Genomic DNA, 14,950 nt, shown 5'->3' with positions numbered 1-14,950 from the left:
TAGGTGTTTAGGAGTGTTATGGCTTGGGGGTAGAAGCTGTTTCGAATCCTCAAGGACCTAGACCTAGTCTTTGAACATTTTTGGACCTTCCTCTGACACCGCCAGGTATAGAGATCCTGGATGGCAGGAAGCTTGGCCCAGTGATGTACTGGGCCGTTCACACTACCCTCTGTAGTACCTTGCGGTCGAAGGCCGAGCATTTGCCATACCAGGCAGTGATGCAACCAATCAGGATGCTCTCGATGGTGCAGCAGTAGAACCTTTTGAGGATCTGAGGAACCATGCCAAATCTTTTCAGTCTCCTGAGGGGGATACGTTTTGTTGTGCCATCTTCACGACTGTCTTGGTGTGCTTGGACCATGTTAGTTTGTTGGTGATGTGGACACCAAGGAACTTCAAGCTCTCAACCTGCTCCACTGCAGCCCTGTCGATGAGAATGGTGGTGTGCTCGGTCCTCTTTTTCCTGTAGTCCACAATCATCTCCTTTGTCTATGACAATTTGTTAGCTTAGTCGAACCAGGCATAGATTCTAGAGGGTTAAATCCACACCTGTTGTATTCAGCACGTGACGAATACAATTTTATTTTCTCATATCCTTTCTATGAGCCAACCCTCATCCATATAATAATCTCCACAAATACATTTCAGGGGGAGTGGCTGACAAAAAAAACAACAACTGTCAATGTCATACATACCGGTAAATACAATAGTCCAGCAAATATTATGATAACCCCTTTCATCTGTTTTTATTATATAGTAGTAGCTCAGTGCTTTCATTCGTGTCAGCCTGCCCTACCTACTGATCTAATGCAGAGACATACATTTAAAATAAAATAAAAAGACCTCTAGATAGCAGCAAAGCATAAACACTTATTTGTAGTGGTACAACTATCGCGAGAGATTTCCGTGCGAGACAACATATCGTTTTGCCTCACACATTAGGTTTCCACAAGATATTACAGCCACAAAGTCCAAATTTAAATTCAAGAAAACACTTGTTTTTCTTTTTGTTTAAATATAAGTTTAGGTCAGCAGTGTGGTTAAGGTAAGGGTTAATGTTAGGTTTAAAATCAGATTTTAAGAAGATACATTGTAGAGATAGCTGGGTGTAAGACTTTGTTGCTGTTCTAACTAGTTACGACCCTGACACGGGACGTTTTATCCGGGTAGAAGAAAAGCAGTCGACTATAGTTTTTATTTTATATTAAAACAGCTTGCTAACTTAGCTATACACGTCGATGTCTTCGAATTCAAGAGTACAATACAAGGGGAAAAGGTAGGTGCGGTCGGTGGCATGTGAACATTTAGCTAAAAGGTTTTGAAAATATTCCGTTGGCTAACGTTAGCTCCGCTAGCTAACCACGTAAGCGCACGAAAGTTATGTTCATGCCTGGATGGGATCCGTCTTTTATCAAATTAACGTCAAATAAGCTTTAAACTTATTCTCATAACCTGCTACAAAAAGTCAAATCTGACGTTAATTTGACAAAAGCCATGACCAGGGGAATTTCAGGAGTCGATATTGAACCCATCGGGTGATTGGTTGAGCTTCTTTGCGGCTGAGCCCTTTCCAAACCATGGCGGACAATTTATCTCCATCGTATCTTAATCCAGTAGTAACCACCATCTTCAATTACAATTAACATTAATTATAATACGAATCTGACAATATATTGTCGCAGAAGAGAGCGTGCTAGCTAACTACAGTGTTTGATTCACGTCATCCGTTTTTCTTATAAAACAGCTCAGCTAGCTTGCAAAATGCTAATTCGCATACACATGGTTATGAGACCATGTGGACATAGCATAGTATCCAGGAGCCAATGGGTTAGATATGATTCCACCATGGGCAACTGGCTACTAGTTTGTGTTCAGCCAAATGTGTTCAACTCAGCTAGTGTATCCAGTGACCGTATTTAGGAGAATAACTAATTACTGAAATCTAGCTAGATCACTGGCCAGGCAGTGGACGCATGACGTATTCTTTGAAACATTTGTGTTAACTTGATCATTTTTTTTAAAAACTAGGCTAGTCGGTTAAGAACAAATTCTTATTTACAATGTTGGCCTAACCTGGACAACGCTGGGACAATTGTGCGCCGCCCTACAATCACGGTTGGTTGTGACACAGCCTGGAATTGAACCAGGGTCTGTAGTGACGTCTCTATCACTGAGATGCAGTGCCTTAGATCGCTGCGCCAAGCAACACATACTCGACTGTTTATGTTAAGGTTAAACAAAAAAAATTGGTGGGCTTGTTGTTTGGCTGGTGCTAACTGCTCATGCCGGCAGTGCGAGCTGGCAAACCAGATGGCTCTGTAGCGCATGTGTGAGACGTCACGCACTCGAAGGCTCAACCAATCACCCGACGGGTTCTATGTCGAGACTCATGAATTGCCCACCTCCGCATGGAAGAGAATGATATTGTTGTTACGCTAATGCTAGCTAGTAGGTAAAAGTATTCATACTTCATTGAAGCAGTCAGGAGACGGCATTTGTTTAATTATACTAGCTAACTAACACTTGCGGGTAATAACCGAAGGTGTTAGCCAAAACTTTATCGAGGTATCGTTTGAGACCTGGTATCAAACAAAATGGGAAAAGGGGTATTCGACACATGGACACATCGCTATCGAGCTATACAGTCTATCAGCTTGATTGTTATACAGTGTCTTCACTAAGTATTCATATCCATTTACTTTTTCCCACATTTTGTTGTTACAGCCTGAATTTAAAGTAGATTCAATTGGTATTTTTTTTGACTGTATTATGGACAATAACCCATAACGTCTAAGTGTAATTCTGTTTTTTGGCATTTTTACAAATTAGTTCAAAAGCTGAAATGGCCTGAGTAAAGTGTTCAACATGTTTCCACACATATTTACACGCTCTACTGGTCTGCGTCAACTCCTTGCACATCTAGACATCCATGTTGCTAGGCAGGAACTTATATGGTTCCTCTCATTGCCGTGGGCATGGCCCTGGCTCCTATGTATGTGTGTATGTCATGTTCCTCCTCACAATATCTGACCTGACCCCGACCCACATTCCTCACTCCTCTCTAACTCACAGCCCTAACTGTCATACCTTATCAGTGACTGAAACCAGACGTTGCCCTTCTCCACTCCATAGGGTACATGAGATTTAACCATAACATGTTCTGACAGAAGGTAAACTTTCAGCACTTCCCTTTCTCACTCAGTAAATTTTCATACAGCCAGTTCTAATATGTTAACATGAATAAGGATATTTCAAGTTAGAACCCAACAGACCGCAACAGAGAAGTTAAAGTGATCGGGTGAAATTATGAAACCAAATGCAGCTTTACTATATCCAATCAGAGCAGCAGGATCAATGTACTCTTCTCTTTACAGACAAACAAACCAGCCAGTTGAGTTATTTAAACCAATTAGCACCTCACTTGATGACTGACTGACATGAGAAAGATGTGTGCTTACTTTTTTCTGATCACAAATAATTACAACAAATAACCTGATCATAATTGTATCCAGAAAATTGCCCATATCCTTTACGATACTTGTTTTGCCGGACGACTCGGCACACATCTAGTAGTTACTCCACAATACTAACCTAATTGACAGAGTGAAAAGAAGGAAGTCTGTACAGAATAAAAATATTCCAAAAGCAGGGTTTGTTAAGGCTGGTTCATTGAGAGAGAACCTTTTATTTTACACTGCTCCTGTGAAATGAAGCGCACTTATTTCCAAAGCTCAAATTCTCACTATTTTTATAGTTCTACTGGATGATGATAATAAATATCTTTGGGTTGTGACTCGTGTGCTATATGTGGCTTATTGATAACAACTCTTGTTTCCTACTATAGGCAGTTGGCTGCCTAGTGATTGCAACATTGTAACTCCGATGTGAATAGTTGGCAACAATGATTTGTTTCCAAGAGCTTATTCAGTAGCATAACTAAAATACATTAATTGCACATGATACACATCATTACTCAAGTCAATCAATCGATTCCAAATCTTTATATCTTTATACATGACACGTGGTGGCATATGTTAATCTTGCCTAGGGTGGAAGCAGAGCTGATAGCCAGGCCTGACGAACACAATTTGCCTCTAATTTACTTGTTTGCTGCGGACCTTGGCCTGCTCAGTGAGCTGCTGCTGTTGGGAAGTCAAACCTGTCTAAATTCTTGGAGCAGCTTGCGATGCTCATTAATAATTGCAACAATAACCTAGAACTAACGCTGCAGATAGCAATACTGGGTGATTTGATAAGTCATTGTCAGTCAATCAATAATATAATTATTTTAGCAAAAAGGTTTATCTTTAATTTACAATCTGTAGAAGCTATGATAATAGAAAGGTTAGGTAATTTTGTGAGGCATCGCAGCACAGTTGAAAAATATATGGCAAATAGAAATCCAAAATGGATGGTGTTAAGCGATAGATGGGAGGGGTTGAATGGAGCTCAATTGTGGGACTAATAACAAGATAACACATGTAAAACATACGGTCTGTAAAGTGTATATAGGTTCAGAAATTTTGTGAAATAGCACAGTTACAAATATAAATCAAAATGGATGGACATAAGAAATAGAGGAAGGTTTAAAAACAAACAAAATATAACTATTGTAAAATAGATTGTCTGTAAAAATGTGTATAAACTGAAGGTAGAAGCCTAGGTGGTATTGTTTATTCGTTTACACCAATTGGGGGAGTGGTGGTAGGGTTTGCAGGGAATAATAAAGGTGTATATGTATGAATGTTTGTGTATATAAATATATGGGGATGCAAAACATTACATTGACGGAAGCAACTATCTTTCCGCAATATTAAAAACAGTTGGCTCGTAGTTCGATTATTGTGAGATCTAATCCGACATGGGGAAGATGTTTTTTTAATCTTTTATTTACAATATTCATCCCGTGCCCACACACTTCTAATTCTTAAAAGTGAAAGCATACTTGTGAGGGGGTAGTTTTACATTTTTATACACTACCCAAGACCAATCTGTGAGTTAATTTGACATTGGGGAAAAAGTTACTTTGTAAATACTGCAATGTGTGTTGGATTGAATTGAGCTCCTAATCTTTCAAGGTGATGATTGTACTTTTCTTCCCAACACAATACTTAAATAATGTGTGTCCACATTTAAAACAAAATCGGGCACACCATGAGGGATTCGAAGGCCGCCAGAAACGTGTTGTCACTGAAAAATACTTTCAGCTGCAACTGTGATAAATCCGGTTAAAACAGTGTAAAGTAAGTGTATATTTTGCATTTGTGAAATTATTTTGTGATATGAAAGTATAGGGCTTTATGTTTATAGAACCGTATCGCAATTGAGAATCGATTCACGTTTAGATGAGGTTTTTGGCAGCCAGAGCCAGTCTAAATCTTGGACTTTAAGGAGTAATGGTCCCTTAAAATAGTACATGTTGGGCTAGGAAGACCGCACCCCACAGTAGCAGATTGCCAACACATGATTGTGAACCTTGTCTATCTATGGACACACACACACAGTGATGGGCAATTTACTGATTACCAAAACATATTAACTAGTTAACATTACACGATACAATGAATCACTATAGTTAAAACACTGAACCCACTTTTTGGGGATGGCAGCCTGTCACTTGGACCCTCACTGATAACTTTGCAAGTGTGTTGCCCACATGGAAATTGTTAGTTTGTTATTACAATGTAAAGAAATGTCGAATTCACTTGATTGCTTTTGGGATTTCCAATAGACGAGTAATTGTATTACAGCTAGCCAATGAGCCAAATCATTATTTGTGTCGGTAACGCGCCTGTGCCTGCTCTGCATTTCATTGGTGTGATTGACAAAAGGAAAAATGCTGACACGTATTCGCTTGGCGGTCTAAGAACCGCCTTTGAAGGGCCCTTGTTTTCCTATTAGTGGTGTACGTGCGGAATGCGAGACTTATGCCGCATTCAAGACATCTGGGAACTCGGAAAAATACGTGGCCCATATCACGACGTCAGCGATCTTCAGCTGATGTAAGAAGGGGCTATATAAATACATTTTATTTAATTCAGGTCGGCAAGTCGGAGCTCGAGGAAGAGGCCCGAGTTGGATGACCGTTCAAATCTACTTTCCCATTCGGAGCTAGTCCCCCCCAAGAGTTCTCTTCTTTCTTTTTTTTTAACGATCGGAAGTCAGAGATTTGCGAGTTCCCATTTGATTTGAACGCGGCATGATGGTGGTTGCTTGAACGTCGGCTCAGACAGAAACTCAGCCAATGACAAACCGATCAGCCGTGGTTCGTGGCACGATAAATCATGAAAGCGAACACTTAAACTGGTATCCTTTGTTTATGAGAGAAGGGAGCAACATCAGCGGATTTAAACGGACAGATATCGCTGGACAGTCCATAACATGAGGTAGATATGGCCTTGGAGTTTGGTTGGCTTTGTACAGCTGATTTTCAAGAATACTTAATTTTTCGCCGGTCTCTTGCATAGTTAGCCTTGACGATTCAAGCCATGTAGAGACGAACTCCTCCATTTTTACATGAACTAATATTACATGACATTTTAAACCCTAATGCATGTATTGACCAACCGGTTAATTGCCGAAGACGGTGCTATTTTAACATGATAAATACCTTTTACATGTGTGTTGTCTCCTAATGACCAAAGGAAAGAGTAAAAGCAAGCTGCCCGGCTTCAGGAGACCGCTTACTTTTACTCTAAACAAACTATCAAACAAGTCTCTAGAGCTGACGTTTGTATCAGTTACTTTGTTGCAAGGTACTGGTTTTATATATTTATATATGGTTGAAGGTGTACTAAGATCTCTGATTTTTTTAACTCTTTCACGTTTTACTTTGATCAAATACTTAATCGTTGTTGTATGTTTAAACAGTGTAGTTCATTGACTTTGCAGCTTGATCCTTAAAGTTGAATAAATCCTATGTCAGCTGCTTGAACAAGCACTCACATGGATGGAGGTATAGAAAGGGAAGTGTTTTAAGTGGGAGTGAGATTTTATGGCCTAAAATTTAAGCTGCATTGAAATACTTGCTTAAACTATAGGCCTAACACTGGAGTGTCAATTTTTAACATTTATTTGTTGAACCTTTGTTAAAATACAACCAGACTAACCCCACTTGGTGATCTCTGAAATCAATGATGGGCATCCAGTCTGATTCTGGACCTGTATTTTGCAACACATCTAATCACATAGTTTACTGTTTATTTCCCGTCCCAGGACCAAATCATCAACTCATCATGACCAACCAACTCGTCAAGCTTTGATTATTTGAATTAGCTGTGAAGTCCTAGGGCAAAAAAACAAAATGTGCACCCAGCAGGGGAGGGGGTCCAGGACTGAGTTTGGTGAAACCTGACCTAGAGGGCATGCTGAACATTCACTATAACAGTTGTCCATTGTCTGTCAAAAGCCCAGCAAAATGTGTATGACAGGTAGTGATTGAGCAGCAGTTTTAGGATGGGGTTTTGTTGTGGGCTCCATTATGCCTGTGAGGGATGTCATGTGAGACCTCAAAGCTGGTGTAAAGACCCAGTTAACAACAAGCCATGAGACCAATTCAGAACTAATAGGCCTAAATATTCCTTTTAACTTTTTCTTTTAACGGCAGGGTAGCCTAGTGGTTAGAGCGTTGGACGAGTAACCGGAAGGTTGCAAGTACAAACCCCCGAGCTGACAAGGTACAAATCTGTCGTTCTGCCACTGAACAGGCAGTTAACCCACTGTTCCTAGGCCGTCATTGAAAAATAAGAATTTGTTCTTAACTGACTTGCCTAGTTAAATAAAGGTAAAAAAAAAAAAAACTTTCCCTAAAATTTACCTCAGTCATTGCTCCCGAGTGGCACAGTGGTCTAAGGCACTGGATCTCCGGGTTAGAGGCGTCACTACAGAACCCTGGTTCGATTCCAGGCAGTATCACAGCCGGCCGTGATTGGGAGTTCCATAGAGTGGCGCACAATTGGCCCAGCGTCTTCCGGGTTTGGCTGGTGACCCTGATCGGTCACTGTAGCTATACCTGTTGGTGGTCACTAACAAAATGAGTACTGTGATGGGAGTGTGCTCCTTGTTTAATTTCTTACGTCTCATACTTATTTTCCCCCACTTCTGTGAAGCAGAAGTGAAAAGGGACAGAAAACAGGAAAGTGAGAGTTTGTTGGTTTCACACGTAAAAGGGAACACAAATTGAGCCTCAGTGCTGACAGTACAATATTTCCATACTCGTGCATTAATTAGACTAGCATTTGCTTTATTAGTGTATAGGCAATGAACTTGATTGTTCGAGCACCCCCTATTTGGCTCACAATCGATCGCTGAAAGCAGACAGTGGCTCACTGAACCAATGGAGGATTTAGGTCTTTGGAAAGAAAGAACAGCATTATTTTCGTGTTATCAGTCTAACCCTGTAACAACAAAAAACGGTGTCTCTCTGCAGAATGTCTCTTGCGGAGGAGCGAGAGAAGGCCACCCTCAGGCAGTGTGTGCAGGCGCGCTCTCAGCTGGAGGAGGCCATCGGTGGGGTGACGAGGGCTGAGGCCCAGCTCAAGGACAACTCCAGAGAGGTGAGTAAGCCACCAGGGGACCCTCTTACAGCCTGTGGTCCCACCCAGGGTTGAACACCCCCCCCCTAGTGGATCAGAAGGAACCGCAACTTGGTCAGTCTGTGCTCTGGTTATGTCAGGGGCACACAGCCGGGCTCACCGAGCATTTCGCTACACCCGCAATAACATTGCTAAATATGCGTGTGAGCAATAACATTTGATTTTGATACAATGGGCTCTATGCTGTAAACACAGTGGTTTTCAGGGATTTAGGACAAGCAACATGGTTAGTCACCACAGGATTAAGGAAGGCAGATGGATATAGGGCGTGTATGTTTTGATGTGCTGGGAAGCCTAGCAAACATGGCAGAGTAGTCATTAGTTCTCCACAAACTGATCCATGGCATTATTGTATGTCATAACTGTGGCAGATATGCTAAGCCCTGTTAGAGCTGTGATGTTAAAATGGGTCTTTTGAGCTGTGATAAAACGTGTCCTTGTCCTCCTGACGTGACCACATTTGTAATGACTAGTATGTGGCTCATGTGATGAGGACGAGCAGAGGGACCGGAGAGACCAACAATTGAAACATGACCACCGGATAGTTTCCTTGACCCGCCTTTATAAGGCAGTAGCAGGGAGAGGGCAGGTCACTGCAGTCTGAGGACAGACTGCAGAGGATCCACTACTGCAGCAGCAGCTCACGTCTCACTGCATCTTAGCAAATCATCCAGCCTTTTTCTGACTACCCAGCAGAGGAATAGGTAAAAGCTAAGGTGTTTTCCCTTCCTCTTTGACGTGGATATAGTAGTTGACTGTGTTGGAGGCTAGAATCAGACTTCTGATGGGTGTATAGGTCAGTGTGCTGTCTTGTCTGACTTTGCTTAGCTTCAGCAGCAGGAGCGACATCTCCCAGCCATGACTTGGGAGTGTGTGTATGCAGGTATTTTATTTTTGCAAACTTAATTTGTTAATTTCTCTTGTGTTTACAGGTGAAGTCCCAGCTTCACACCTGTATCAGCAGACACCTGGAGTTTATGCGTTCCCGTGAGGTGTGGCTGCTGGAGCAGATTGACCTTGTGGAGCAGCTAAAGGGAGAGGCTCTGCAGACGCAGCTGCATCAGCTTCACTGTGTGAGTAGTACCCCCATGTCTGCAACACAACAATATCTGCACTGCAAAGTGTCTGCTCAGAAACCTCTGAAGATCAAGTTCCATTTAGTTTCTTTTTACCTTCTCCTCATGTTACCGGTGTCATGTTTGATCTTCTCCTTTTCTCTCCCTCTCACTTCTGCCCACAGCTCCGAGGTCAGTTTGACATTCTCATTCATCAGCTAGAGAACTCCAACAGCAACAATCTGGCCAACCAGCTCACCAGCTGCATGGAAAAGTAAGAGCTGCCACAATGGCCTCTGTCTTGAATTGAATGTAATTTTGGGAGTCAACATTCGCAATTATTGTTTACAGTTGGTGTTTAAGTCATGGCGCTTGAGCAATCATTTCAGTCTCAGTATTTGCTTCCATTTATACCTCTATAATTAACTTGGGCATAGTCACGTTAGAACCTGAAGGTTGGCATATGTAAAGTAGGTAGATGTAGTTGACTGTGGGAGGGGTGGGCTGAAATGTCTACTTCTCTGTGTGTTCAGGTTATCTTCCCTAAACTTGACTCCTGAGGAAACCCCTGAGATGAGCTTCCTGGCTGACACTCGCTCCCTGCGTCAGGCCATCACCTCCTTTGGAACCATTGCCACCCAGGTACGTGATCCTCTGGGAGCTACAAGCAGAATTACACACACACACACACATCTTACTAACAAAATTCACTTCAGACTGGATTTAGCCCAATGTTTATTTGAGAAGTCTGAACTTTGGCTGTGTGTTTACCAGTTGAGCCTCTTCTGTCACCCTGCCCGCATAAAGCGCCCTATCTGCTCTTAATGGAGGTTTACAACTAACACCTCAACACCGAGGCATAAAACTGTACTCATTGCCAGTCTTTGAACTTGTAAATGTTAAAGGTACATTTCATAAGATTTAAACATCAGTTGTCGTCAAGGAAAGAGTCTTAGAAAAGATTTCCCGTGTTCTATGAAGGTATACAGTCCCATGTTGTATGAAGGTGTAGTATACAGTTGCATGTTATCAATATTCTGGGGGGAAATCTTGGGAATTGCAGTTTGAGAACAACACGGTGACAGTATTGGTTATGCTTTCCTCGCTGACTGCCTTGTGGCCCTAGTTACTCACTCTGTGGTTACTGCTTACATAAAACCCTGACATCTCCCACATGTCCTTTAACTATGGATAGAATGTTCATAACTTCCCTCTTTCCCTCCCCAGCACATGGAAGTAGGACCCGTGTTGAATATTGTCCCTCAAAAATCGAATACTAGTGAGCAATCTTGGCTTCAGCAGAGCTGTCCAATAGCAGCTAAGAGACAGGTTTGTACCATGATGACACAGACAGACCCTTTCCATGTGAAGTTGTGATTCCTTTGGTTCTACATGCATGGAGTCCTCACTCACAAGGAAATGCACTGTACTGACATGCACGCCTGTTTGTGTTCTTATATGTAGAGTGCGACGTCTGTACCCCTTTCCGACTGGCTCCTTGGAAACCGTCCAGTGACTACTACCCCAGTTGGATACCAGCCAAGCAAGAACCCACAGGATTGGTTGATCCCCCGCAGTGATATTCAGGTGAGACCAGAAGGCGCAAAATACATTTTCTTGTTGCTTATAATTTATCTAGACATGGCTCCTAGAAAAACAAATATTTAATTATGTCTATTTTCACATGAGAAAATATTTGGTCCAATTTATACCCAGACTATTACAAAGTCAAAAAGGTCATGTTTTTTTCTCTTTCCTCTGTCGTCCAGTCATCCTGCCCTAAGGCCCCCTTTGACTTCCACAAGTCCTGGGGCCACCTGATGGACTTGGAGCTGTGGCTGCTGAAGGAGGAGACTCCCATCAGAGAGAGAACCAACAGTATCTGTAGCAGCAGCAGCTCAACCTTCTCCATCGAGAAGATTGATGAGTCTGAGTTAGACATGGCTCTTGAGGAGGAAGAGAGGGCAGAGATGGAGAAACTGAGTGACTGGCTCATCACCCCAGCTACTGTTGCCAAGGAGACCACCAGCGAGAGCTGCCAGGGCTCTGATGTTGACAGGTGGAAGCAGGTCTTCAAGCCTTTCCAGGAGGGCTTCTCCACCAGCGATTGGCTGCTCAAATCAGACTGCGGCTCTTGCTGTGACAAGTCTGTGGAGATTGAGAACCTGGGCAAAATCTTGTGCCTGAAAACCACCCCCACCTCTGCCAACACACCCCAGACCCCCAACACACCCCAGGTCTTCAAGCCTTTCCAGGAGGGCTTCAACACCAGCGATTGGCTGCTCAAATCAGACTGCGGTTCTTGCTGTGACAAGTCTGTGGAGATTGAGAACCTGGGCAAAATCTTGTGCCTGAAAACCACCCTCACCTCTGCTGCCACCACACCCCAGACACCCAGCCCTTTCCAGGAGGGCTTCAACTGGCTGCTCAAATCAGACTGCGGTTCTTGCAGGCCAGCAGTCCTGCAAAATCTTGTGCCAAAACCACCCTCACCTCTGCTGCCACCACACCCCAGACACCTGCAAAGCCCTGCGCCAGCTTCTCCCAGTGTGTGTGTGATGAGAACTGCGGCAAAGAGGCCCTCTCCACCTGGCTCCTCAAGAAGGAGGGTCGGGACAAGAACGGGGTCTCGGTGGACAAAAACAACCCCAGCAAGCAGTCCACCCTCTACCACCAAGAGCAAGAACAGAAGGTTCAGGGAATCTTGGAGGCCTGGCTCTACCCTAGCAAGCCTGGCAAGACCATAGGCCCCACATCCCAAGCCTTATCCCCCTCAGCCTGGGTGTCTCAACCAGCCTCCCAGGGGGAGGAGAAGGCCAGCAGGGTGGAACACAGCTCCCAGTTCAAAGCCCCCAAGTGGGAGAACCCCTTCAGCATACCACTGCATCCAGAGTGCTGGGTCTTACCTGAGAAGACCCACAGTAGCACTGCTGTCACAAAGGAGCAACCCAGCACAGAACCAGAGGAGGACAAGTGGCTTATACGCAAGCGGGCCAATGCTCAGGTAAGGCTATGGATAATGAACTAATTGGAAAAACTCTGTCTTTGCATTCTTTAGTTTTGAAATCTCTCAACCACTGGTTAACCAGTGACTCTTTTTAGCATCAAGCTAAAGCTGGGTCATACTCACAATACTGTGTTCCTTGGTGGGATTTCAGGAGCGACTTGCCCCTCCCACAGTATGTGATCTATTTTCCTGTATGAAAATCGGTGGAGACCAAGAGAAGTGGTTACACCGGGCACCTATACAGGTAAGAATCTCAAAAGGCATTCATATTTATCTGAGAACTCATTTGTTAATTATTTGTTCTTGAATTCTTTATTTCCTTTCCCCCTCTTTCCAGATGTAAAAGCTGTAACCAGTAGCTTTTTTGAGGAGATTTTTAGGATTCTATTGTGGAGCCACTTTAATCCTGATCGTCGCGCACAATTTCTTGATTAACTTTTTCCTCCAATGCTCGTCTGGGTCTCTTTCTCCCCCCTCTCTGAGATGTGCCTCTAGTCTGAAGTAGAGACTGGGGTTTGGATGTACTGCCATCTGGATTTTTTTGAATTTGTCTTCTATAATCATAGCGTTCTCAATGTCAAGCTAGCAAGATGGGCCCTTGGATCTAAAGCTAACTCAATGTGATTTTTGAGAATCTTTGTTCCCAAGTACCAGCTCAATACATTAATGTTTGGTTTGAGGGAGGTGAGATTTTATTTTAATCAACCATATTTTAAGAAGCCCTTTTTATGAAATGCGGCAAAGAGTTGTCACGCATACATCACTAGTGCTGTTCAGAGTTCCATCAGTCTGTGACTATGCACCGTGGGCATATCTACCCCCCCCCCCCCCAATACTCAAATAAGACTACAGGTCATGTAAGCTATACTTTGATTTCTATTTCCTAGTATATGTTTTCTTCCAATCTGGTGAGATCTTATTGTCTTAAACACCAGTATAGCTTTCTCTTAAATGGCTTCAAAATAGTCATCTGATTTACAAGCTTAACCTAAAGTGTTCTCCATGACCAATACATCTTCCTTTATCGGTTTATGTGCCTCAAGTTTGCTTCATTGTATTTAGTGGATACGTTGTGAAAAGTGTTGGTTTTCCTGTCCGGTATCACCTGTGTGTTGAGATTGTATCACTGCCGTGCAAGAGTTGATTGTTTTCATGTTGCAAATATGCAAGCTGAAAATGTTGTGCCCAATATAGTAATTCCATTGAAATGACTTTCGATTGGCTGAATCGAACGAAGCAAACGACTACTGCGTAATCACGGAAGAACCGATCAAAAAATAACACCTTGTATTAATAACCACTGATGTCTTTCTGCATATTACCTCTGTAGATGTCTCTCCATAGTGGGTAAACCCAAAGGTATTTGTACATGGCTCTTGAAGTGCAATGGGGAGTTGGGTAGGAGAAACACAATGGTGCTTGATGAATGCTTCTAATATAGTTTTTTCCCCACTGTTCATTTAACATATTACCATGAAGTACTATCCATATGATCGCTTATCTAACTTTCTCTGCTGTTGTATCTGTACCAAATTTAACTCTTAATAAAAACAACACATTGAGTTCTGTTCTTGGACTTCCTTTTGTAACTCAAGTGTTTGAACTTCTTTTTATTGCCCAAACCAAGTTGCAAGCATGGGCAGTTGGTCTGGAGAAATGCACAGTGAAGCATTAACCAATGTTGTGCTGATGACAATATTGGCTGCTGTCACAATGGGGTTGTGTACCCAACTATCGTGGATTAGATAAGCCATGTCAGACCAAGTTACACCAGTCTTTCCATGATTACTGATGACAGACATTGGCCACAGGCTCAACCATACTCTGAACTCAACGCCCATCTGTTTCTCTCTGCATGTGACGGCCTCAACCTATGGCCTATATAAACTCAGACACCCCCTCACTGAAATGGGTTGAGTCAAGAAGTGCATAGCTCAAATTTCTTGAATACCCTATAACTGCTGCAAGTGTTCTATATAGAATCTGCAAACTGACTTCAATCTATTTTTAAAGGGTTTTCGACCAATAGAACCGTGCCACGACTAAAGACAAGTGGGCTAACTGCTTTGCCCCGTTACCATTTTTCTTTCTGGAACTGCAGAAACTTCATGTCGCAAAACCTGTCACAAGTAAACAAATGTGAGGACCAATCTAATATTCTATGATACACAGATCAGTGTCATATGATTGAACTCGATGACTGCAACCTTTAAAATGGCAATCGAAGCAAAATAATCATTACTTCTGAGATTTGTTTTAGTGATGAGCAGAACAGACTTGAGAGCCTCTTTTTC

At 42.7% G+C, this 14,950-nt stretch overlaps 1 protein-coding gene across 1 annotated transcript; it reads left to right on the top strand.

Annotated features, from left to right (window-relative positions):
* The first annotated feature begins 1,051 nt into the window (after window positions 1-1,051).
* Window positions 1,052-14,218, top strand: ncoa4 (nuclear receptor coactivator 4). The gene is made up of 11 exons (XM_064932225.1): window positions 1,052-1,276; window positions 8,429-8,555; window positions 9,527-9,667; window positions 9,835-9,923; window positions 10,183-10,291; window positions 10,877-10,978; window positions 11,114-11,236; window positions 11,419-11,886; window positions 12,102-12,653; window positions 12,808-12,900; window positions 12,994-14,218. Exons 1-11 carry the CDS (start codon window positions 1,239-1,241, stop codon window positions 12,997-12,999), a joined length of 1,848 nt encoding a protein of 615 aa, XP_064788297.1. The 5' UTR covers window positions 1,052-1,238; the 3' UTR covers window positions 13,000-14,218.
* The last annotated feature ends 732 nt before the right edge of the window (window positions 14,219-14,950 follow it).

The sequence above is a fragment of the Oncorhynchus masou genome, chromosome 23 (genome assembly GCF_036934945.1).
Source record: "Oncorhynchus masou masou isolate Uvic2021 chromosome 23, UVic_Omas_1.1, whole genome shotgun sequence".
In the NCBI taxonomy this organism is placed as follows: domain Eukaryota; kingdom Metazoa; phylum Chordata; class Actinopteri; order Salmoniformes; family Salmonidae; genus Oncorhynchus; species Oncorhynchus masou.
This window is presented reverse-complemented; position numbering and strand designations above follow the sequence as displayed.